Genomic DNA, 27027 nt, shown 5'->3' with positions numbered 1-27027 from the left:
ATTTCTACAAGGTATCAGAAAATGTTGCGGAACAGAAATGAAACCATTAATGAAAATGATAGCTTAAAAGGAGAAGCTCTTTGAGAAAACAGAAAGGTGGAATTTAAGATGCATTTTCTATGATTGGGATGAAGGAAGGCTGAATGGTACGGGTGGAAATATTGGCCCAGAGGAGGTCAGGTGAAGATTGTAGAGGATTTAATGACATTGCCCATAGGGCAACAGAGGTTACAGGAAACTTAGATGAAATTGTCATGGTCTGTTTCACATCACAAAGCAAGTAGCAGTGTTCATAACAGTTATATCATAGGTAGTGTAGAATTGAATAATATTTTCCATTTTTCTACTGCTTATTAACCAAGAACAAAATAGGGCAAGTCAATTTATGAGTGGGGAATAGCAGAAGTCATTTTTGATGATGATGCTGCTTAAGCAACTGACCTGAGAGACTGATTGTCACCTTTTGAGGCATAGTACTGTGTACAGCCAATCAGATACAACGATACATTAATAATAGTGCTTTGGCGTTTTGCACATAGAATGTTGGGCTAACATGAAGCCTGTGCATTTCCAATCACTGCTACACTGAACTTCAGGAAAGACATCAAACCTTAAAGGACTATTTCCTATAGCAACCACAGAACAGTCAAGTAAGAGTTGACATGAAGGTGGTCTTGAATGGAATGAGACAACCTCTGTCCCTCATCCCTGTTCATGGCCAAGTACAAAAGAAGCTCCTCAACAGTTGAGCTAAACTACAGTATTGATTTAATATGCACATGGAGGCTTTGACATAGAAGGGAGCCCATTCTGTTAGAGTTTCCTTTAACTAATCATTGTAAACCAAGGGTTGCTGTTGTTAGGAGAAGAGCATTGATGTGCAGATCCTTTTACTGACATCTCATCGCCAATCCCTAGCTATTTTTCTGAGCACTCACAAATATCATAGATTGCACCCAGAAGCTCGGTTGAATTGGTAAAGGGAGGTCACACATGGAACGCTACCTGAGGTCTCAGGGTACAGTAAAATAATTGGTAGAAACGTACATAACCACTGATACTGAGGGGGTTCCCTTTAAGAGGCTGATCTGATGTGATGATGTAGTTATGTAAAGGACTTTTACTGAACTTTGTGTTCAGTTTTTTGGAGTTCAGTAATTGATTTGCTATGGTTTTTCTTAAACATAACATGCCTCATGTTGTTTTATTTGCGAAAATCTACACCATTAACTATGGGACTGATGCGAGGAATTGCTAGCAATACTAAAACGAACCGAGCAACGTACAGATCAATTTCTCACTGAGCATGATTTCATTAACCAGCAAGGGTCTAACTCCTATCCTTGACATTCATTGACATTACCATCTCCACAGCCGCTACACAAACATTGGATTGTCAATAACCTGCTATATAAAAGACATGACGACAGACAAGAGCTGATCAGAGTAGCTGGATATCCTCTTCTGACCTTCCAAACCTTTCCACCATCTAAAATGCACACGACAGCAGCATGAGAATATTTGTCCAAATGACTGCAGCTCCAACAGTTTTCAACCAACTTAACACCAGTCAATGAAGCCCATTGGACTGACAATCTATCAACCACCCTAACCACTACAGTAACCACACATGCACAAAGTCTGCAGTGTGTACCATCTATAAAGTGCACTGTAGTTACTCCTAAAGCATCTCCCAAACCATTACCACCTACTGCCAAAAAGCGGACAAAGACAGCAGATACAAAGAGCAGCACCACCTCCAGATTCTCCTTTAACTAGACTGCAAACATGATTTAAGGATATATTACCGGCTCTGCATCATTCCTGGGTCTAAATCCTGAAACTTTTCACCGAACAATATGGTGGAGTAACTGCAGTGGTTAATGAAGGTGAGCTCACACTTTCTTCTCAAGAGCATTTAGGGATGAACAATAATTAGTATCCAGAGACATGCAGAACTAAAGGAATGCTTACATATTTAAACTGGGCTACAAGCAACTTCTACAAGAAAAAAAAACGTGTAAAGGGATCAAATGAATAGGCTAATGTATTTAAGAGCCAGCAGGGAATGCAAGCCCTGAAGCTGTACGAGACAACGGCTTTGGTGGCAATAATGACAAGGTGAACATGGAGGTGACTGTTGTCCCACAGGTAGAGGCAAAGGATCTCAACTATGGAGTTATTTAGATATTGGAGCTCAATGCCTGTTGGGTTTACACCAGGTAGGCAAACGGGGATACCAACAGTCTTGGGACATGTGGGTTTAGCACGTGATAGTTTACTTAGTGGGATGATCTTACCATTGTTGAGCAGTAAAAACACTCCGGAGGATGTGCAGCATCATTAACCCTCAGACAACACACCAGTCATACTTTTGCAATAGAGTACTGTTATGAGCATAGACTGAAATCTTGTTATTTATCCTCAGATAAGGTCAAAGACCAACATCAAAAAATAAGGTCAAAGATGATCCAAAGTTTTAAATTCTCAAAATGTGGAAACTATATCACTTGCAAAGAAACAGGAAGTCTACAATCATTTTGAATACTGACTACTGGCAGGAGACAGCACATTGCCCATATAGATGTCATGCCCATATAAGAGATTTAAACAGTGACTGGTGGTGACAGTGATAAGTGTAGATCACAGTAGTGATTTAGCAATCATGGACATTAAGGATTAAAATATTTCAGGATGTTCTCCAATAAAACATAACAAGCTTCTCACACTAGAAGGCAGACATGGAAAGGACCAGAATAAAGATTATGGGAAGAAAATTACTTTTGAAAGTGGGCTTGGTCTCAATATTTGACGGGAAAGACGGAAAGGCACTTTTGTCTGAGAGGTTCGAATGGAAGCGGGTGTTAACTATGCTCAAAACCAAAGTAGTGAAGGTGAGAAAAAATCATGGGAGTGATTGGCTGACAGGACCATGGCATCAGTATGTATATTCAGTGGCCACTTTATTAAATACACCTATACACTTGCTCATTAATGTATATATCTAATCAGCCAATCATGTGGTAGCAACTCAATGTATAAAAGCATGTAGACATGGTCAAGAGGTTCAGATGTTGTTCAGCCCAAACATCAGAATGGGGAAGAAATGTGATCTAAGTGACTTTGACTGTGGAATGATTGTTGGAGCCAGACGGGGTGGTTTGAGTATCTCAGAAACAGCTGATCTCCTGGAATTTTCAAGCATAACAGTCTCTAGAGTTTGCAGAGAAGGGTGCAAAAAACAAAAAAGCATCCAGTGAGTAGCAGTTCTGTAGACAAAGAGGTTTGAGGAAAATGACCAGACTGGTTAAAGCTGACATGAAGGAGACAGTAACTCAAAAAAGCAAGCTACAATAGTGTTGTGCAGAAAAGCATCTATGAATGCACAATGCATCAAACCTTGAAATGAAAGGGGGCTGCAGCAGCAAACCACAAATGTATGCTCAGTGATCACTTAATTAGGTAAAGGAGGTGCCTAATAAAGTGGCCACTAATGATATATTCAGCTAATATAACTCGAGTTAAATCAGTACAACGTTTGCTCATATTAACGTTGTTAGCAGTGACCATTCAGTGACTGCGTCCTTTCCACACGATAACAAGCATCCTCCTTTGCTTTGTGTGGAAACAGATCAGGCAGATCAAAGGTGAGACCTTCTTGGGCTGCTGTGAGACATCAGCCACAGTAAACTCTCTACAGTCACCGTCTGTAAGCTCATTATGTTGAACAACCTTCATTATTCTATCAACTTAAGATCACATATTGTACCCCAACCCAGTTCCTTCAGAAGCAGGAAATATTGCAAGTGGAGTAGCTATATACAAACCACATTAAAAAGCTTCAAGAAGGAAGAATATGTGCAAACTATGGAAAGCAGAAGGCCCTAGAATAGTCATGATTGGGTGGGGGCTGTACCTACAAGATTGCCTCCAGTCCAAATATTCAGATAATGAAAAACAGGGGGTTGCATGAACATTTCAGTTTTCAGCCATGCTGGAGCCAACTATGGAATACAAGAGACAGTAATGAATTCTTTACATTTTCAGTCAAGAATGATATGTGTGCAACCCACCTGATTGCTGTTACTGCCGCAGTGCTTGGCCAATTTGGTTCATGTCACTTTATATGAAACACACGAGACATTAATAACATCCTGGTTGTAGTCTTACCTTGAAACCAATTCTCCCTCTATAGAACCACAAGACTGCTATCATCTGCTAGGTACAGCAGCTCTCTGGAATTACTCGACACAAGGTGAGATATCAGGAAAACCCTGCAGAGTTTCTTCCCTCATAAGTCTAGACTAACAAATTGGTGTAAGTAACAGTCATTTCACATCCAACATACTGGCAGTCACATTGCTCGCATAAGCGCTTTGAGACGTCCTGATAAGGACGTGGAAGGTGCAATGGAAGTGCAACTCTTTCACTTTTCAAAACCAGGTAAATTGCCTCCATGTGAACTAATCCTGATAACTTGACATAAATTTGTAGGGTTAATAAAGTATTTCATTTCCTGATATGTAAAACAATTTAATCAAAGGAAACCTCGTTTTCAGAACATGGTGCTGAACTTCTTGCACTGATTAATGCTGTTGGTGAGAATATTTGTACAGGCTAGCTTTATGCTTCCTGCAACCCAACAATGGCTACTCTTCTAAACTATGGCAATGCCTGGAAGGTGAAATTTGACAATTAACACTATGAAAAAGCAAGTTTCTGCTTTTTCATTTTATACCCTGCGCAGTGTTCCAATCATTTATTATTCGCCAAGTTGATTGTTTTTTTTTACAGCCAAGCAATGCTTGATCCTTTCAGCGAGGGAATGAGACGATGTACTGAGGAGTCCCCAAAAACGTCGCCTCTCCAATAATTCAGCAATTATTGTGAAGGGAGCCAGGGATTCCCTCACTTACTGTTTCTGCCTTCAAGTCACAGTTTGACTTGCAAAGCTCCCAAGAACTTGTGAGAGAAGTGAAAAGCCTTCCTTGTCAACAGTATTCCTTAGTGTTATTCTACACCCCAGCTTGTTCCAGTGATAAAAATATACACAAAGCATCCCAGGGTATCTCATTAGCAGCGGAGAATTACAGTCGTCCTCCTCAACGTGATTTTATGACTTGTAACTCACCGGTGTTGTAACGTTGCCCAGAAAATGCCTAAAGGCCAGGTCATTTCTGAAATATCCTATTGAATTTGTGTAAGTATTTTCCTGGTGGGAAGCCTCACCCTGCGGGAATGCATATTGAGGAATTCTGAGCATGTTCCTCTTTTGTGATATCCCAAAATAGCCAGCTGGAGGGTAAAGGTGCCCCCTCACAGTGTTGATCTTCCAATGCCTTGGGGAACCCTTTGCGATAACTGAAAAGATCCTGAGGAACCCATCTACATAACTGATCTGTAAAATTTCACCAGGGTCAGTGCCAGATCACTTATAAGGATGGAGGTGCAGCCTAGTGCAACCCTGCCATTTATTGGACAAGAAGAGGAAATTCCAGCCCAGCACTCTGTTTAATGGGCACCACAGCTCCACGTTACCTTTCCCGGTGTGAGCTCAGACTACACATGAAGCCCTGAACTCTCTTTAGCCTATAGTACATCACTCACACACCTGGCTCCGACTTGGACCCTCCACTGCGGGCCCAGGCTATGCTGTAGGGGTGCCTTTCAACCTTGTCGGACTCGGGCTGGCTCTGCGCTCGCTCGGGCTTGGGGTTGCAGGACGGCGGGTCCGGTTGCTGCACCGACATCGTCCTGCGCAGGTGGTTGCGTTTCCGGAGGAAGTCCGGCTGCGCGGTGAGTCCGAAGCTCCCCTTCCGTAGGATCATCCGGGAGTTGCTCTTCTTCGGGCGTGAGCGGTGGCTGAACTCCAGCCGGGCCAAATGAGCAGCGTAACCTTCAGAGAGAAACTGCAGGAAGAAATGCAGAGTTTACCACACGGCAGAGAGAACCTCAAACCACTGAGTTAACAGTAAACAAATTCCCACTGTGGACAGTGGTGTCCAGGTGGAGCTGCTGCCTCATGATCCAGTGACCTAGGTTCAATCCTGACCATTGGTATTTTCAGTCTGGAACACAGAAGAGTACAGCCCAGGAACAGGCCATTCAGCCCACAATATTGTGCCAAACCACCTAAAAAGCAAATCAGAATCACCCAGACACTAATTCCACCTACCTACACAATGTCCATATCCCTCCGTCTTCCTTACATCCATGTGGCTATCCAAACATCTCTCAAAAGCCTCTAATGTATTTGTCTCTACCATCTTTCCAAGCAGTGCATTCCAGGCATCCTCCACTCTGAGTAAAAAACACATCCCCTTTTAATCCACCCCTCTCACCTTCAATTCAAGCCCTCTGGTATTAGACATTTCAACCCTGGGAAACAAATACTTCCTGTCTACTTTATCTATGCTTCTCATAATCTATCAGGCATGTTCTCCCTTTGACCGCGTGGAATTCGTCTGGTTTCCTCTCATATCCCCAAAGTGTACTGCTTGATAGGTTAATTGCCCACTGTAAACTCTCCCTCGTGGACAGGTAGGTGACAGAATTTGAAGAGAGCTGATGGACATGTGGCGATACTAAAACAGAATGAGTGTAAATAGATGCTTGGCAATCAAAGTGCGGACCAATGGCTCATTTTCTGTGGATTAATGATTCTGCAATAAGGGTTTCCAGCCATCAAGCCATGCAGACACCATCAAGACACCTGTACAATGTCCTATCTTTGCTCAAGTTCTTGAATAGCCTTCCCAAATAAAAACCCATCACTCTCAATCTTAACAGCATCAACTGTTATAACAGCCATGGCTTTTTAAGGAAATAGTTCCTAATTTGTAACATTCTTCATAGTAAAGATGACTCTTTGATTTTGCTTGCTCTGTACAACTCAGCTTTAATAAGACCATAAGGCATAGGAGCAGAATTAGGCCTTTTGGCCCCTCGAGTAGCTCTACCATACTATCATAGCTGATTTATTTTCCCTCTCAATCTCATTCTCCTGCTTTCTCCCCATAATTTTTTATGCCCTTACAGATCAAGAACCTATCAATTTCCACTTTAAATGTCCCCATTGACTTGACCTCCACAACCATCTAAGGCAATGAATTCCACCGATTCACCACCTTCTGGCTAAAGAAATTCCTCCTCATCTCAATCTAAAGGATATCTGAGGCTGTGCCCTCGATTCTAGACTTTCCCAGCATTGGAAGCCTCCTCCCTACATCCACACTCTCTTGGCCTTTCGATGTTCAGTAGGTGTCAGTGAGATGTCGCTTCATTCTTCCAGTGAGTACAGGCCCAGAGCCATTAAACACTCCTCGTACGTTTACCCTTTCATTCCTGGGAGAATACTCCTGGACCTCCTCTGGACCCGCTCCAACGGCAGCATATAATTTTTAGATAAGGGACCAAAGCTGCTCACAATACTCCAAGTGCAGTCTGACCAATGTCTTATAAAGCCTTAGCACTAATCTTGCTCTATCTTCTCATCCTCTTGAATATTCTATATTAATATTCTAGCGCATTGTTCTTTGGTTCCCAAGCACAAGGTACAAGCCTTGAAAACCAGTTACTTGGTGACATATTTTCTCCCCATTCAAAGAAAATTATTTTATGAAGGGAAAGATGAAAGTAAATGCAATTGCACCAGGTCTGCCATTTCCTTCTGGGTTCGCCATGCACCAGACCCACTGTGCAGCTTCAGCCCTTCTATAGATCCTTAGCCCAACCATAATCCCTATGCCATCACCACCCCCACAACTACCGCGAATCCCCAGCTGCTACCTTTATATCAAACAGCCAGGTCTCTTCCCACTTGGCCCTCTCACGCCACTCACCTGCTCTCTCCTCTAATCCAAACCACCTAGGCTAAATGTAGTTGGCAGAGTGTGGAAAGGAGTGAGGGACTTGTTCAGGACCACACAATACCTTGGTATTGAATTACCATATTTGGCACTGGCTTGGCCATTTTCATTGTCCCCCTTTATTGCCCCCACTCCACCCCCATTAACAAACCAAATGGGTACCAGACTATTGCTAAGCCATTGTTTCTCCTTAAAGTCCGAGAAAGCACATTGCACTGGAAGGGCAGACGGGTAGGCAGAGGGCTGGGGTAGCTCTATTGCTAAAAAAATTAAATAAAATCCTTTGAGGTGACATAGGATTGGAAGATGTAGACTCTATGGGTAGAGTTAAGTAACTCCAAGTGTAAAAAGACCCTGACGGGAGTTATATATGGGTATCTGAACAAAAGCCAGGAATAGGTTACAAATTACAATGGGAGATAGAAAAGGCATGTAAAAAGGGCAATATTGCAATAATCATGGGAAATTTCAATATTCAGGTAGATTGGAAAGTCTGATTAGTGCTGGATCCCAAGAGGCAGAATTTGTGGAATGCCTATGACATGGCTTTTTAAGAGCAGCTTGTGGTTGAGCCCATTAACGGAATGGCAATTCTGGATTGGGTGTTATGTAATGAAAAAGACTTGATTATGAAGCTTAAGGTAAGAGAACCCTTAGGAAGCAGTGATCATAATATGATAGAATTTGCTCTGCAGTTTGAGAAAGAGAAGTTAAAACTAGATGTATCGCTATTACAGTAGAGTTAAGGGAATTTCAGAGGCTGGACAGGGGGTATGGGAACACTAGCAGGGATGATGGCAGAACAGAAATTCTGGCATTTCTGTGGAAATTCAGAAGGTGCAGGAAAAATAGATCCCGAAGATGAAGAATTATTCTTCTTGATGAGGTAACTGTGGCTGACATGGGAAGTCAAAGATAGCACAAAAGCAAAAGGGAAGGCATATAATATAGCAAAAAATAGTAGTAAGGTAGAGAACTGGGAAGCTTTTAAAAACCAACAGAAGGTAACAAAAAAATGCCACAGAGAAAAAAGATGAAATCTGCAGGTGAGGTAGCCAATAATATAAAAGAGGATACAATAAGTTTTTTTTCAGATATGGAGTATAAGGAGTAAAAGAGAGATGAGAGTGGATATCGGACTGCTGTAAAATGATGCTGGAGAGGTAGTAATAGGGGACAAACAAATGACAGAGGAAATTAATAAGTATTTGGTGTCAGTCTTCACTGTGAAAAATATTCACAGATTGCTAGAAATGTGGAGTGTCAGGGGACAGATGTGAGTGTCATTACTATTACTGAAGAAATGGTGGTTGGGAAGCTGAAAATTCTAAAGGTAGTTCAGTCATCTGGACCAGATGGACTACACTCTAGAGTTCTGAAAAAAGTAGCTGAAAAGATTGTTGGAGGCATTAATAATGATCTTACATGAATCACTAAATTTTGGAATGGTTCCTGGGCACCGGAAAATTGCAAATGTCACTCCACTCTTTAAGAAGGGAGGGAGGCAGTTTAAAGGAAATTTTAGGACAGTTAATCTGTCTTCAGTGGTTGGAAAGATATTGGAGTCTCTTATTATGGATGAGCTTTTGGGTTACTTAGAGTAACATAGGCCTAAATCAGCATGGTTTTCTAAAGGGGGAATCTTCCCTGGTAAATCCGTCGACATTTTTTTGAGGAAATAACTGACAGGATAGACAAAGGAGAGTGAGTGGATGTCATTTATTTCGATTTTCAGAATGGCCTTTGATAAGGTGCCAAGCAAGAGGCTGCTTAATAAGCTAAAAGCCCATGGTATTACAGGGAAGATACCGCTGACTTGGCAGGAGGCAAAGAGTGGGTATAAAGGGGGCCTTTTCTGCTTGCTTTCGGGTTCTGCCACAGAGCTGGGTGTTGGGACTGCCTCCTTTCATGTCGTATATCAATGATCTGGATGAAGAAATTGATGGATTTGTGAGCAGGTTTGGGGATGCAAAGGAGGGGCAAGGAGCGTTGAGGAGGCAGGGTGCCTGCACAAGGGCTTTGACACTTTAGGGAATGGGCAAAGAAGTGGCAGATGGCATATAATGGAGGGAAGTGTACGATCATGCACTTTGGCAGAAGGAATAAAGGTGTGGACTATTTTGTAAATGTTCTGAAAATTCAAAAATCAAAGGTGCAGAGGGGTTTGGAGTCCTTGTCCAGGATTTCCTAAAGGTTAACTTGCAAGTTGAATTGGTGGTAAGGAAGGTAAGTACAAAGGTAAGGATGTAATGCTGAGGCTTTATAAGGCATTCGTCTGACCGCACTTGGGAGTATTATGCGCATTTTGGGCCGCTTATCTAAGAAAGGATGCGCTGGCTTTGGAGAGAATACAGAGCAAGTAAATGAGAATGATCCTAGGAATCATATGATATGAGGAGCATTTGATGGTTCTGGTCCTATACGCACTGGAGTTTAGAAGGATGGGAGTGGGGGAGATCTCATTGAACCTATCGAATATTGTAAGGTCTGGATAGTGCAAATGTAGAGAGGATGTTTCCTATAAGTGGAGGAGTTTTGAACCAGAGGGCACAGCCTCAGAATTGAGGGACATCCATTTAGGACAGAGGTGAAGGAAAATTTCTTTAGCTGGATGGTGGTGAATCTGTGGAATTCTTTGCCACAGCTGGCTGTGCAGGCCAAATCATTGGGTATATTTAAGGCAGAGTTTAATAGGTTCTTGATTAATTAAGGCAAGTGTTAAGGACAGAAAGTAGGAGAATGGGGTTGAGAAGGATAATAAATTAGCCATGATGGAATTGCGAAGCTGCCTCAATGGCCTGATTGTTCTGCTAGGTCTTAGGGTCTTATCATAGCATTTCTAAACACCAGAGATTCTGAGTAAAGCTGGAAACCATGTGGAACAAGATGGCTGCTGAAACAAGTTCCCAGGAAGGATAAGTGGTTGTGGGAGCTTTGAGAGAGGACTTCAGTGACTCCTGTCCATCTCCTTCCCACACCCATCCACTGTGCCTTCTTTTGCTGGTTTCTTCCCCCTTCCTTTATAGTCATGATGTAGGTAGGGTCTCAGCCCGAAGCATCAAATGTTTATTGCTCTCCTGCCTGACGCTCTGAGTTCCTCCAGCATTTTATGTTTGATGAGGGAGATTCTGATGTGAAGTGATATGGAGGTCATGCAGAAAAGTGGGACTGAGGCAAAAGGTTAGCCAAGAGCTTACTAAATGGTAGAATAATCCGAGGGGCAAAGAGTACCACAGCCATTCCCACTTCTGTGATTCTTATGCATTGGTCTGAACGGTTAAGGTTGGTGCAGTACCAGTGATCCAGCACTAGAGGGTGCTCCTGACCAGACAAACAGCTTCTCATTCACCACCGAACACACATATATCGGGCAATTTGCTTAAGAAGCAGTTTGGGAACGATAAGTGGCTTAATACAGGAAATCAATATAACTTCAGGAATCTTCACTCTGACTTCTGGGTCAAGAGATGTACAATCAACCTGTGCTTCAACCTACTTGGAAGACTGAGAAATCCAACATCTCAATGAGGAAGGCTTCAAGAAGAGGGCAAATTCCTTGACTATAAGGATTGCATGCCACAACACCTTCTCTGTACCTAGCCAACCTGCTGCGGTCAGAAGAAAATAGATCGCTGCTAACCCTCCTTTCCTGTTCAAGCTAATCTCCTACTGGACTAGGATAGGGCAGAGAAATACAGTACATACATTTGTTTTAAAACAAGAACTTTTTAAAAGCTATTTATTAATGCTTTTTGGGAGGGTGATTTTAGATGCATATCATATTATACTGAGTTAAATACTGTATGTAATTAGTTTTGCTACAATAAGTGTATGGGACACTGGAAAAATGTTGAATTTCCCCTTGGGGATGAATAAAGTATCTATCTATCTATATAGAGGTTTTCTATTACAAATCCCAGCCCCAAAATATCTAGCTACCTGCCTGAAATATTTTGGTCAATAGCTGGGAAAATCCCACCCCCACCTTGTTATATGCCTCCACGACTGCCCTGGCAAAAACAGCCAGCCCTGCCAGAGTCAACATCTGGTCACTATTATGTCTAATAGCCAGTCAGGACATTTCCAGCCCCAACTCATGAGAAAACTCTGTCCTCATCACAATAAACAACTGACCTGAAAGGAATAAACATTATTCCTGATGAAGGGTTTCAGCCCAAAATATGGATTGATTATTCCATTCCATTGTTGTGCCTATGAATATTTTATATATATATATATATATTGCTCAAGATTTCCAGCATCTGCAAAATATCTTGTCTTTAGGAGTAAACATTATTCCCCATCCTTGTAAGCTGCTACATCACTGTAAGAAAATGCTAGGATCCCACCCCTAGTAAGCATCTGGTCCCACCAGGGTAAAAATCCAGTGCCTAGCCCAGCTAATGTCTGCCACTGTCAAAGGTAAATAACTAGACCACACTTCCAGCAAATGTCCAACCCCCTCCCCCCCCCCCCCCCCCCCCCCCCCCCCCCCCCATTTGTTTATATCCCAGAACATTCACAGCTACCCCCTTAGCCCTTTTCTGGTAAAGTCAACTAACTGTGGTCCATCTGTAATCTAAGTGGGTGACACACTCTGGAATGCCATTGAGAACTACACTGGGATCTCAGTTACCACCAACCAGTTAACAAAAAGCTTCTTTCTTCCAGCTTAACGTACGTCACAGGACATTTCATTAGGAGCATTAGCAGTTAGTGGGCAGATGGGTAGGTTGGTATGAGAGATGGATATGGAAAGGCCGAGAGAAGAAGACGTAGAAATGGAGGTAGCTTTAACCTGGCAGAGGATTTCAAAAACTCCTCCAGCACCAAGTCAAACCAAGCATCTGAGAACCATAAGACAATAAGATAGAAGAGCAGAATTAGGTTATTCAGCCTTTAGACTCTGCTCCACCATTCCATCATGGCTGATTCATTATCCCTCCCAATCCCATTCTCCTGCCTTCTTCCCATCCATTTGTGGTAATGAATTCCACAGATTCACCATCCTCTGGCTAAAGAAATTCATACTCATTTCTGTTCTAAAGGGATGCCCTTGTATTTTGAGGTTGCGCCCTCTGGTCCTAGACTCCTCCACTATAGGAAACATCCTCTCCATGCCCACTCTATCTAGGCTTTTCAATATTCAATAGGTTTCAATGAGATCCAACATCATTCTTCTAAACCAGCAGGCCAAAAGCCAACAAACACTCTTCATACATTAACCCTGTCATTCTTGGGATCATTCCCAGAAACCTTGTGCACTGGGTTGCTGTCCAGCTTACCTCAGCACACCCGGAAATATTGTGGCCACCACAACAACTTGACTTGTCGATAAAAATCAAGGTTTAATGTATATTGTTCCTCTGCTGTATATCGAGACAAATTCTTGATATTATCCAGCATAAAGTGAACTACAAAGTTCATAAAATAAGTAGATTGATCTTAACTCCCATTGAATTATAGGCCTCATCTAAGGAATTTTGGTTTCTTGGATTCTGTATTGCCCAGATAAACACACACACACACACACACACACACACAAAGTCATATGCACACATTTGCACTCACCCACAAATGTTTGTGTATATTAATCTGCACACATAAAAATATACAGAGACACACACAATTGTGTACACACGGGCACATAACATGCACAAAGGCATACACAGGCTCACAGTAATGCTGAAGCTGGGCCCTTCCACAAACGAGCCAACAGGGATACTGTGCCAGTTAAAGACAGAACAGACAAGCATTGTTTAAGTAAGATACAGTGGATAAAGTGCAGTGTCACATGCCATCAGGGGCCACAGCGATAGATTCCTTCAGTTGCTTTCTACAGCTGCACTGGTTTTCATCCAGCCTGTTCTCCAATATCCAGGTCGTCATCAATGCCCCAGTGAATACCTTTCAAAACCTGAAGTAAGTTAAAAGAACTTCCACTTCCCACATTCTGACGGTTTTCCTAAACTCTGCAGCAGATTTGTAACAATCACTGAAGCTTCTGGGCATCTCATGCAAATGAATAAAAACAACAGGTTCAGGAAAGTGGGAAACATAAAAGGAGTAATCAGAGAAAGGAAATGGGATTATCAAATGTAAGATAATAGGATTAAGAATGTTGATGATAACTAATCAGTTAGTTAAATAGTTAAGTGTACTTCTGTGGTGCATTTGAGATTTTAAAACTTATTTTAAAGCAACAATTTTCTTAACTTCTCAGTGCAATGGTATACTTTATCATGTTCTAAAGAAGCACATTACCTGACATTGATTCTGGTATTTCTTTGAGGGACGTCCCACAATGTGGATTTGAGAGGGGGACAGACCCAGCACGTTGTAAACTGAAATATCCTTCATTGATCCATAGGCCGCAGCAATTTTGATGTGGGACTGTGGTGAAATTAAATTAGTAAAGCTTTAGTCTATCAAAACACAATCACAGAACTAGCAACAAATATAAACTTGGCAAAATTAGATCAATCTGCAACTTTAAGACTCATTCTTATTAAGACTTCATAAGAAATAATTTCCTATGTGAAGCATGATATCTTAAGCTTCGCTATGAGCACTTAATTTAAGCTGAGCTTGAAAACCAATGCAATTTTTATGGTAAAGTCGGGAGATGCTGCACTTATTCAGACTTACCCTGCTTCTGATAACACTGGACAACAAGGATTTTGCTTCCTGAATACTTCTGGGTGTAGCTTATGGACTTTGGGTTGCTGATTACGAAAATCACCGTGAAATTTCCCTATCATGCACTTCTTTTTAAAAAATCGCCTGTATTTGTCATTGCAATTCATGATTCAAATCAATTAAAATGTTGCACACAATGCAAGTTGAAAAGTCTTCTTTCTGTCTTGTCCAGGCATGCCTGGACATACTTACTGTAGGCAGGCAGGCAGAAGCTGCATAGCAGGCCAGGTTTCAGAAAGGATATAAAAGCATCACGCAATTGAGTTCACATGTATATTGGTTTGCAATTACATTGATGCCTATGCCCTTTGTGCATAGCATCTTGAGTGTGTGTGTGTGCCCTTAACTCCTGGTGGAGTCGTTGGGGCACTGTCATGACAAGCTTTTTGCACCGATCTTTTTGGTGATTGCTCATCGTACGGCATGTCTTGGGCACCTGAAACCTGGCAGAGCCCATCCCTCTCCAGTTTATCTTGAGTGTACTCATTATAATAAAGCAATTGTATTTTCAGAAATATTAGCAAAATTTAATTATTTGTGCCTGAAGCCTTTATATGACAATAGATATTAGAGTGTTACTTTGCACTACATATTTCTCAAGAAAGAATTGAATTGAATTGAATTGACTTTATTTCTTACATCTTTCACATTGAGTAAAAATCTTTACATTACTTCTCTGACTAAATGTGTATGTGCAATCGTAGATGTTCAGCACAAGATTTTTTTTTAAAAGTAAGGTTTCTGATCCCCATGTGCTTTTCATAATTGTGGCTAAACTGCAGAGAAACAGACAGCACCAATCAACAACTTTGTATAACAGGATATTTACCAGAACTATAGTCCTTTTCACCTTTCCACACTAAGAAAAATACTTCATTCCCTACAACAGATAATGCTAAGGTTCACACATAACACTGGAGAGACTATTTTGATGCTGTTTCAGATGATAGGCTTTCATTCCTGATTAAAAACTACACTCTTGTTACATTCAATAACAGGGAACTCACAATAATAGCACTTCACTAAAGCAACCACTGCATACTATCTGACAAAGTAATTAATAATTAAACTCTTCACTTTTTTGGACCCTACTTGAGTATTATCAGGAATTTCTTTATGTAAACCTAACTCCAATCTTGGAAAAGCAGACCCTCCTCCATTACTGTGACTTCTTTCTTCCTCTTTCTTGTGGCATTTCTGTGTATAACTTGGTCACAAATTGGGTCAAGTTACTCAGAGCCCAATGAGCTGAGGACGAACCTACTCCCCACAAGACCTCAGCTTTGAATTGGAACACTTTTCCTCGCCCAAACTATCTTAGGTAGTTCAAATAGTTTTGATTGAATAAAACCTGTACATAACCTGTAAACATAAGCATATCTGAGCTGAATTACAATTCGAGCACCTTTTGTAGTTTGACATCAAACTTCCTTAAGTACTCAGCACCTTATAGAAGCTTACCTCTTGCACCAGGTTGCGTAAGAAGATGGTTTTTTGTCGCAAGGGATCGTGGACCAGACCTTCAGAAAAGGTAATCATACCCTGCGGGAAATTATGTTGGCCCAGCCAGGACACCACTCGCTGCTTCTGCATGTCTGGCCGTCCAGTGATGTAAATGATGAGATAGCCCAGGTCCTGCCAGTGTCTTGAACAAGGAGGAAGAGTCCGTAAATGCACCAGATCAGCACCGAGAAAATTACAACAGAACAATGTAGCAATTGTCAGTGAATGAAATTAATATGGTTCTCATTTCTAGTCTTAAGCAGTGCCATATGGATGAGAACTCTGTATTGAGTATAATAGAAGAACCCTCCGATGACAAGAAACTTCAACAGATTCTCCATTAGCAACCATGTCTTCAACCTCAGTTTGACTTCAGGCATCAGGTTAAACATCCCTCATATTGCATTCATTAATGTAAACAATCTTAAGGCTTTAACACCCTAGTGAAGGTACTCCCGTCAATAACTTTAGGATTATTTAGGGTTTAAAATCAATCAGGGGATTGAGTTCAAGAGCTACAAGGTTATGTTGCAGCTCTATAAAATCTGGTTAGACCACATTTGTAGTACTGTGTTCAAATCTGGTTGTCTCGTTATAGGAAGGTTCTGGAAGCTTTAGAGAGGATCCAAAAGAGATTTACCAGGAGTAAAGTGTGTGTATTATGAGGAAAAGTTGAGCAAGCAAGGGCTTTCTCTTTGGAGCGAAGGAAAATGAGAGGTGATTTTTATATAAGTGTGTAAGACGATATGAGGTAAAGAAAGACGGGACAACCAAAACCTTCTTTCCAGGTTGCAATGGCTAATATGAGAGGGCGTAATTTTAAGCTGATTGGAGGAGAGTCTAGGGAGGATGTCAGAGGGATTTTTTTTTAACACAGAGTGGTAAGTTGTGGAACACATTGAGAGGGGTGGTGGTAGAAAGAACAATGGAGGCCTTCGTGGGAGGGAAGGGTAGATAGATCATGGAGTAGGTTTAAAGGTCGGCACGACATCATGGGCCAAAGGACCAGTTCTGTGCTGTAATATTCTATGTTTTATATGAAACCTCATGAAAAGTCTTAGCAAGGCATCTCTGATCTGAATCACAGCAGGTTCTGTCTTTGAAGAATTTCTTTTTTAAGTTTAGATTTCTGATAACAAACCAACTGTTAATTATACAATCCAGGGAACAACATCTAAAGATCTAAAATCTGTACATGACAACTAAAGCGAGATTAAACAAAAAGGAAAAGGTGATAAACAATAACACATTCTGGATCAGTGTTCACTCTGTCATGTTTGTTACTGCAATGCCAGTATTGATTATTCTTCCTTAGCTAACACAAAGAGGCCACTCCGTATTGAAGACACTCTCATAGTTCTGTTGACTAGAGAACTTCTGGGTTTAAAATCATTAATTTAATCCTAATTAAACAGAACCTGCATTCTCAATATGAAGAACAGAATTTGTGAACCAAAGATATAAATAATTGTTTTTGGCACTTAAATTTATTTCATTTCTTATTTCTTATTTTTTATTAGAACATACAGCAAACCATTAATTCTAAGTGTATAATTCACCATCAAAATAATCAAGTCAACATATTCACTTGATTAATAAATTATGTAATGCATTGTAGAATATGTACTTTCTGAATAGATGTAAGTTTATGTTAACAATTTCAGTGACCCTCCAGTGACTTATCTACTGGATTACCATGTGACAGAGTCTGTTCCTCAAATATGATAGTTGTTTACTAAGACCATAAGGCAATAAGATATAGGAGCAGAATTAGGCCATTTGGCCCATCAACTCTACTCCACCATTTCATCATGGCCAATTCATTTATCCTCAGCTCCAGTCTTCTGCCTTCTCCCCATATCCTTTCATGCACTGACCAATCAAGAATCTATCAATCTCAGCCTTAAAGATACCCATTGACTTGGCCTCCACAGCTTCTTGTGGCAACAAATTCCAGATTCACTACTCTCAGCTAAAGAAATTCCTCCTCATCTCTGTTCTAACAGGAGGTCCTTCTGTTTTGAGTTGTGTCTTTTGGTCTTAGACTCTCCCACGATAGCTCTATCAAGCCCTTTCAACATTTGATAGCTTTCAGTGAGGTCATCCCTCATTCTTCTGAATTTCAGTGAGTAGAGGTCCAGAAGCATCAAACAGTCCTCATCTGACAAGCCCTTGCGTCCCAGAATCATTTTCATGAGCCTCCCTTGAACCCTCTCCAACGTCAGCATGTCCTTTCTTAAGTAAGGGGCCCAAAGTTGCTCACAATAATAAAAGATGAATGAGAATTGTCAAATACGTACACAAGCAAAAGGCAATGAAAGATCATCTTGGCCAGGAATTACGGCTAGTAGGAAGAAAGTTTTATGTGATACAATATTCTATGTAATGGATTTGATTTGGCAAGTTTCCACGTGCAAAGGAGGTGAAAAAGTACCTGACCACGTCCACTGCTCCAGCCCGAACCTTTGGGTCACTGCCCATGATGGAGACACTTGCAGCAAAGGAGCCATCAATGCTGAAGACCACGCACTCCATCCCTTTCGGCAACACAGTCAGGTAGCTTTCTGCAAAAGTCTGATCTCCTCTAGATAAAGTTAGAAAGTGTAAGTCAGGCATTAATGTTCCAGAGCACAATCAAACCTCACAATTTATCCCAGTACACCTAATGATTAAGCTGGTGCTGGTTGGGCCACGTTAGGGTAATTCCATTAGATGACCACTGTGCAGTTAAGCTTCACTCAGAAAATGTCTTCCAGAGAGGAACTGCAACCACACCACTATTAACCCGCACTGCCAAAATACTTTGACGTTTATGTAATAAAACAACGATTTATAAATAAACTAAAATCCTTGTAGAACGTGCAAAAGCATTGAGTCACAAAACCAAAAGGTTCCATTCACAGCACATACTTAGCTACCTAAGGAAGGCTCAATTAATGGTGGACCAGAATCACAAACAATACGAAATAAGAATTATTTTTTTTGTGTTCATCTCTATATTGTGTGCAGTTCTGGTCACCGAATTATAGGAAAGATATCAATAAATTAGAGAGAGTGCAGAGACGATTTACTAGGATGTTACCTGGGTTTCATCACTTAAGTTACAGAGAAAGGTTGAACAAGTTAGGTCTCTATTCATTGGAGCGTAGAAGGTTGAGGGGGGATTTGATCGAGGTATTTAAAATTTTGAGAGGGATAGATAGAGTTGACGTGAATAGGCTGTTTCCATTGAGAGTAGGGGAGATTCAAACGAGAGGACATGATTTGAGAATTAGGGGGCAGAAGTTTAAGGGAAACACGAGGGGGTATTTCTTTACTCAGAGAGTGATAGCTGTGTGGAATGACCTTCCTGTAGAAGTAGTGGAGGCCAGTTCAGTTGTGTCATTTAAGGTAAAATTGGATAGGTATATGGACAGGAAAGGAGTGGAGGGTTATGGGCTGAGTGCGGGTAGGTGGGACTAGGTGAGATTAAGAGTTCGGCACGGACTAGGAGGGCAGAGATGGCCTGTTTCCGTGCTGTGATTTGTTATATGGTTACTTTGAGCTGGTTGTGTAAATCCAGCTAGATATAAATCCTGATCCAACACTCAGAATCAGAATCAGGTTTATTATCACCGGCATGTGACGTGAAATTTGTTAACTTAGCAGCAGCAGTTTAATGCAATACATAATATAGAAGAGAAAAATAAATTAAATAAATCAATAATAAATAAATAAGTCGATTACAGTACACATATATTGAATAGATTAAAAATGTGCAAAAATCAGAAATACTGTATGTTAAAAAAAGTGAGGTAGTGTTCACGGGTTGAATGTCCATTTAGGAATTGGATGGCAGAGGGGAAAAAGCTGTTCCTGAATCACTGAGTGTGTGCCTTCAGGCTTCTGTACCTCCTACCTGATGGTAACAGTGAGAAAAAGGTACACCCTGGGTGCTGGAGGTCCTTAATAACAGACGCTGCCTTTCTGAGACACCGCTCCCTGAAGATGTCCTGGGTACTTTGTAGGCTAGTACCCAAGACTAGATTTACAACCATCTGCAGCTTTTTTTGCTACTGTGCAATAGCACCCCCGCCCCCACCCCAATACCAGACAGTGATGCATGCAGCCTGTCAGAATACTCTCCACGGTACATCTATGGAAGTTTTTGAGTGTATTTGCTGACCTGCCAAATCTCTTCAAATTCCTAATGATGTACCCTCTCCAGATGACATCTTTACACGGTTGTAATTCATCATAGTAGAAGAGATGGAATATTAAATGGATGAAATTCCCCCCAAATATTATTTTACAGCTCATTCAAAGGAACGCATTACTTTACTGGATGCTTCTTTGCATGGCATGGGGGCGGGGCTGGCGTTGTTGTTCAAAGTAAGAGAGGACAACAAAGATACAGCTTAACTAATTTAACAAAAACCTAACCAATACAATAGCCACTAATGAGTCATTCCATTTAAGGAAGTGCAGCAGAGGTAATTAATATATAACAATAACTCAGACAGACTGTAAACTGCATCACAGAAAGCGTGGATGATTAAAACTAGGTCCTGTCACTGCTGAAGGAAGGTACCAAGGATGGGAAATAAGATTTGCAACCATGGATATGCGCAGTACATTTTAGTTCTATATTCTTAACTGGCCACATGGATCTACTGAGGCTGCTTGAATATTTTTGCAATCCATAGCAATTCTATAAAGCTTTGCAATTTTAATAGAACTGAATATAGACAATTACAACTGAATTTCAGAGACCAAAGTATCACTTGGAGAGTTATAAATGATAACAGTTGTAAAAAATTGTTAACAAACAATTGAAATTCAGACTTAGAACTCAAACATTCTTTAAGAAATATACCAAATAATTCAGTGTTTTTCATGACAGCACCGTGTACATGGGCACAGGATTTCTGTGGTGCAAACTTGATATGTCTAGACTGCTCACAGGTTGGGAGGTCAGATATAAGAAGGGGAAAATAGATTGTTTCATTCTTCTGTCTGACCTGCTTTTTCCAGTATTATTTGTTTTCATATCAGACCTCCAACCTCCCAAATTGTATAAAATGGAACAATGTTCTTTCTTTGAGTTTGCAAACATCCCATGAGATGTACTGTGCTAAGCGTGGGATGCTGAAAAGAGTATATTTCATTTGAGCAACTAAGCTGGAGCAAAGGAGAAAAACATCACGTGTTGTGTAACAGAACAAATCAGGTGTTATTTGTGAAACTCATGCATGTGACCCTGAAACACGCAGTCTGGAACATACAGAGAGCAGAGACACAACTGAAGTCAATCATTTTATGACTTCTTTAAGATCTCCTGCATCTCCAGTATTTTCGGATCGCTGCTCTACAAGGTTTACTCAGCTCTACGCTGAACTATGGGACCCTCTTGTGGACTTTAGTTCAGAATGCTCTTTGCTTGCGTCTTTTTTCTCTGCACATTGGGTGTTCAACAGTCTTTTTTATTTCTTATGGGTAAGTTTTTTATGGGCATGATGTGTTTTTCTCTCTGCACATTGGGTGATCAATGGTCTTTTTTTATATATATAGTGTTTTTTGGGGTTTCTTTGTTTCGTGGCTGCCTGTTAGGTGATGAAGTTTGTATTATTACACATATTTTGATAATAAATGTAATTTAGATGTACTTTGAGCTTTATATTACAGTACCGTGTTTAAAGAATGGATAAAGACATTATAAATCCAAAGAGTGTGGACTCCTTCCAAATATTGACAAGTGCAGCAGAAAGAGCCAAAGTTCACAGTTAACAAAGCAGGCACAGAGAGATAATCAAATCAGCTGTATTGCCCCAGCGTTCTCGAGTGCTTACAGTCAGCAGCTGATATCCAACATAGAAAAAGTATAGCCATTTCACAACTCACCAAAGTTTAGAAGAAAAATGAAATGACTTAAGTATTGATCCAATGTGTCAGATAAAAATCCCACAGCTTGTCAAACAATCTGAATTCTATATCTCAATCCTATGGCTGAAGGAACTGAAAGGTCTGTGCAGAAGTTTACAATCAATTTATCCTAAAACAACACATCAATCAGAAAATTCCAATTTTGTTTAGTTGAATGAATACCATGTACAATATCTCTCTATCTTTCTTTTCCAAATTTCACTGCAAGAGGAGGATAAGTAATTTACTCTCTTTCAGCAACAGGCTGCTGATTGAGCACATTTCCTATGCAAACAATCGAAAATTGCTAAAAAGAAGTCTGGAACCTGGAACAACTCAAAAGAGCTAAAAGAAAGGTAACTGTTGGAGGTATGAAAGAACAGAAGATCCTAGCAGCAATGTCAGCAAGATTTAACTTATCTGATTTAACTTAGTAAAACATCCCATGGTTCTTCACAAACACAAGAAAATCTGGAAATCCTGAAGAAGTGTCTTGGCCTGAAATGTCAACTGTTTACTCTTTTCTGTAGATGCTGCCTGACCTGCTGAGTTCCTCCAAGATTTTGTGAGGATTTTTCACATGAGTTTTTCCCGATAGTATTATGACACAGGGTATAAGGAGGTATCAAGGCTAGTGAATAAATGTTTGCTCGAAGAGATATGTTCATAAAGAGTTTTAAGAAGAAGAGAATAGCAAGTGGGTGAGGACTGCAATAAGGTGGCATATTTATGAGCACAATTAAGCAAATATGGTCCGGACACCATAAAATGGTCTGGTGTCCATGGAAGAGCATCCAGAGACCTTACTGAGCAGGCAGGCAATAAAGAATTTAATAAAGTTGAGAGACTAAAACAAATTAATATTTGTAAAAAAAAATGCTGCTGGAGAAATTAATGAAATTGAAAGTTGATGAATTCCCAGGGGAATAATAATTCATATCTCAGAGCACTAAAAGAGTTAACCATAGAAACAAAGAATCCATTGATGCATATTTTCCAGAAACCTACAGATTATTGAATTAATTCCTGCAAAATAGGAAGGTGGCAAATATAACCCCATAATTTAATGAGTTTTATTATTATTTATTTATCTCTCTGTTTGTCTATTTATGTATGTAGTTATTTATTGACTTGCACTGCGGAGTATGCCCTTCGAGCCATGCTGCCCAGCAATTACCGGTTTTTAATCCTAGCCTAATTACAGGACAATTTACAATGACCAATTAACCGACTGATCAGTAGGTCTTTGGGATGTGGGAGGAAACCAGAGCACCCGGAGGAAACCTACATAGTCACGGGGAGATTACACAAACTCCTTACAGGCAGCGGTGGCAATTGAACCCATGTCACCTGTACTGGTAGGTGTTGTGCTGACTGCTACATTACCGCGCTGTGAGAAAGAGATGGAGAGTAAAAAAGCAAGAGACCTAGACTGTCAAGTCTAAGGGAAAATGCTGGAGGTGAATATAAACAGTGACCATACAGGAGAGGTAGAAAAATGGTATTTATTGGATACCATAGACACCTGAAGAAGAAATCGAACTAATAGCCTACAGGAGAAAAAGGATCTGACGCGTTCCCAGTGTATATGGTTAATAAAGTCTTCTCGGTCTTCCAGTTAGGTACAGGTATTGATTAAAACTTACATTCCTACTTCAGGGATGATGCCTAGATATGTCATACCTGTAATCGGCTGGAAGGCCTGAGAAGTCTTTATTAGCCAACAGGTGATTTTTGAGGATTGAAGGAGGGAAATAGATAATGGAGAACCTGTAGATAAGATGTACCAGGAATTTAAGGAAGTTTATGATGAAGTACCAATTAAAAGGTTCATGTGCAAAATTAAAGAACATGATGTTGAGGAGCCATATATTGACAAATGAAAATTGCTAAAAGGCAAAAAAATAGAGAATAGGATTAAATTGGTCTAGGAATGGGCATGTAATAAACAGCAAGATACCAAGGGGATCAATCCTTGGGCTTCTGATAATCATAACACTTATCAATGCTAAAACACAGAATACTGGAATACTCAATAATTAATGAAGAAGACATAAGATAGCTTGGATTGAATTGGTGGATGCAGTGAACATGAATATCTATGCAGTGAACCACTTTGGTAGGAATTTCTGAAAGGTGGCATACTACTTATATGGTAGCAGATTAGAATGAGGTACTGTACAATGAGATTCGCATGTTCTGATACATCAGCCACAATAAGTAAATATATACTGCAGGTGTTGCTGACGGGCAAATAGTATGTTGGCTTTCATACGAAGAGGACCTAAGTTGAACAGCAAGGATGTCTTGCTTCAATTATATTTGGCATTGTTTAGAGTATATTTGAATAATGAGTGCCATTTTAGTCTCCTTGTTTAAGAAAGGATATACTTGGCATTGAAAGGGCATCGGACAGTTTTTCAGATTGTTTTCTGAGATGGCAGGACTTTTGTGTGGAGAGAGATCAAGTTGGCTTGATTTGTGTTCAGTACACTGAGAAGAATGAGAGCGAATTTAACTGAAACTTAAAAAATTTTGGTAGGGTTTGACTTGTTGCATGGAGGTTTCCCCTGAACGGGGTGATTAAGACTAGGGGTCGTAGTCTCGGATTAAAGAACAACCTGAGAAGAGAAATGTCTTCACTCAGAGGGTGGTGAACTAGAGTAATATACTACCAGAGTGCTATAAAAGACAAATAGCTGAATATTTTTTCATTAGATGGATAGATTTAATAATGCAAAAAGCATGATATATAGATTGTGGGGAGAGCAGGAATATGGTTCAGAGATAGATAATCAATCATAGCTGCATTAAGTGGTAAATTGGGCTCAAAATGCAGAATCCTGCTCTTTTTTAGTATATTTCTATGAAGCATTACATAACCAGGAAATATTGTGAGTCTGCAAGCACAAAGGTGATGCATAAATTCTGCCTTTCCATAATTGGGACAAAGGTAGCAGAAATGCACCTCAGTAAAAATAACAGTTTGAGGGTAACGTACAGTACATGATGCAAAAGGCATCCAGACTGATCTGTTTCTTATTTTGACAGACATACTTTATTGATCCCGAGGGAAATTGGATTTTGTTACAGCCGCACCAAGAATAGTGAAGAAATATAGCAATATAAACCCATAAATAATTAAATAATAATAAGTTAATCATGCCCAGTGGAAATAAGTCCAGGACCAGCCTATTGGCTCCGGGTGTCTGACACTCCTAGGGAGGAGATGCCTTAGATCTGTAAACACTAGAAGCTCCAGCTAACTAGTGAGTGGATATGAGGATGGGTTAAGTTAGTGTTAAGCCTAAATTAATCCATCTCTGTGGTCAAACCTTTCCCGTGAACTCCCTGGAAAACAAGTGTTAAGATGAAATGATTAGACTGGAATGCAAACTCATGCAATCACCCATTCTATTGTATTTTGTGTGACTTTATAATCAACATGCATGTCAAATGAGCAATCCATTCCCTCTATTACCTTCCTGTCTTCTTAAGGTCCTATTGCACAGAGGTGAGCTTTGGAATTGCTCTATGATTAGCATTTTCTTTAATAATAAGCAAATCAGTTGGCACATTTTATGGCTGATTGAATAATACATATTTAAAAACTTAGCCAAAGAATTCTTTTTGATAAATTTTAGTAAAGATTCCAATTATAATGGGGTATGGCTGATTGGGTAGAATGTGCTTGACTTAGAGCAAACTAGAATACTTCCCTCTATTCAAAGTCAGGAGATGTTTGCCAAAAGGATATTATAGACATTAAAAAGAAATACTGATGGGGTTGACAGAGGCCCATCAATGTCTGCCACCCTCTATCTCACCCCACCCCTAGCAGGAAGTAGGATTGGGTGGGAGATGGTTGGCACAGCACAATAATGCCCACTGACTTACACCTGCTATATTCCAAAATATTCACAAGGTTTGATTTTATTGCAATACTTCAGAAAATCCGCCAGTTTGGGACGCTGATAGACAGCTATGAAACAATTGGTATAAAAAGCATAAAGCTCTGGGATACTCAGCAGGTCAGTCAGCACCAGGAGAAATAGAAAGAGAATAAACATTTCAGGCCAATAGTTCCTCATTAGAAGTAGAATACCTAGTAATTCCTCTATGGAATGGTAGCAAACTAATATTTGAGTGAGGACAGGTCAAGCAGCTAGGGGCAGATGGGAAGATGATGCTTCTTCTACCTTTCAAGGAAGTGAGAGCATTCAGGGAAGAGCTCTTTCTTTTGCTAGGGTGAGGACAAGAGGCTAAAATGGAGCCTGATTGTCTGACAAGAACCAACAAGACACAGCCATGGGTGTCGGGTTGGCATCAGGTTAAATGCATATTTTGATTCCTCTGAAAACGCACCAGCTAGGACAGCTCTGACCAATATATTCCTCAAAACAAAACAGCCAGGATTATTTCTAAATCACCTCATGAATATCTCAATTCATTTTTATTATATCTCAAGATGTGTTGACAATCTCAGAATAGATTTGAGTTATACGACAATGCCCTTGATGAATCTTCAATTGGCTTCTTCACTGCACTTTCAATATCCCTGCACACTCTAAAATAATATTCCACTGTATGAAGTTGGTGAAAATGCAAGCTAGAGAGCCACGTTTCAGGTACCAGTAAATGAGTTCAAAAGAAGCACATTTCATTTTGCTTCAAATTTCATTTGAAATCGTTTCTAAGCCTATCCTTTTTGAATAGCCAGTAAGTGAATTTGATATTCATAGTAATGTTTGAAAGATGCATAAAGATGGGTTCAACTCTTATTTTTGCATACAAATAGATGGTGCGGGTGTACAGTATATGTCAGACAGGACTTTTCCCACCTATATACTTCATTAGGAAAAGGAAGAGCCAACTAAAATATCGAGCCACATCATGTTGTCCCTCACAAGTTGCCAACAACATCCACTTACCTGCACAGTACATATCTTAGTTTTTATTTACTGGTGTTCATGCTGCCTGAAAATATGCCAGTCCTACATGGAAAGGCTTGGCAAAATGTAATTCTGTCATGAAGAAAGCCAGACAAGTGTCATCT

General features: G+C 40.3%; 1 protein-coding gene across 1 annotated transcript in view; it reads right to left on the bottom strand.

Annotated features, from left to right (window-relative positions):
• pitpnm3 (PITPNM family member 3) overlaps positions 1-27027 on the bottom strand; it is a 451795-nt gene that overhangs the window by 43026 nt on the left and 381742 nt on the right. Inside the window, exons 16-19 of the mRNA XM_059973272.1 lie at positions 18505-18654; positions 16029-16212; positions 14133-14261; positions 5612-5909 (exon numbers count right to left, since the gene is read on the bottom strand). Coding sequence (XP_059829255.1) covers positions 5612-5909; positions 14133-14261; positions 16029-16212; positions 18505-18654 — 761 coding nt within the window. The remainder of the gene's footprint in view (positions 1-5611; positions 5910-14132; positions 14262-16028; positions 16213-18504; positions 18655-27027) is intronic.

This window comes from Hypanus sabinus, chromosome 6 (genome assembly GCF_030144855.1).
Source record: "Hypanus sabinus isolate sHypSab1 chromosome 6, sHypSab1.hap1, whole genome shotgun sequence".
NCBI classification, from domain to species: Eukaryota; Metazoa; Chordata; class Chondrichthyes; order Myliobatiformes; family Dasyatidae; genus Hypanus; species Hypanus sabinus.
Note: the sequence above shows the minus strand (reverse complement) of the source record. Positions and strands in the feature narration are given on the sequence as shown.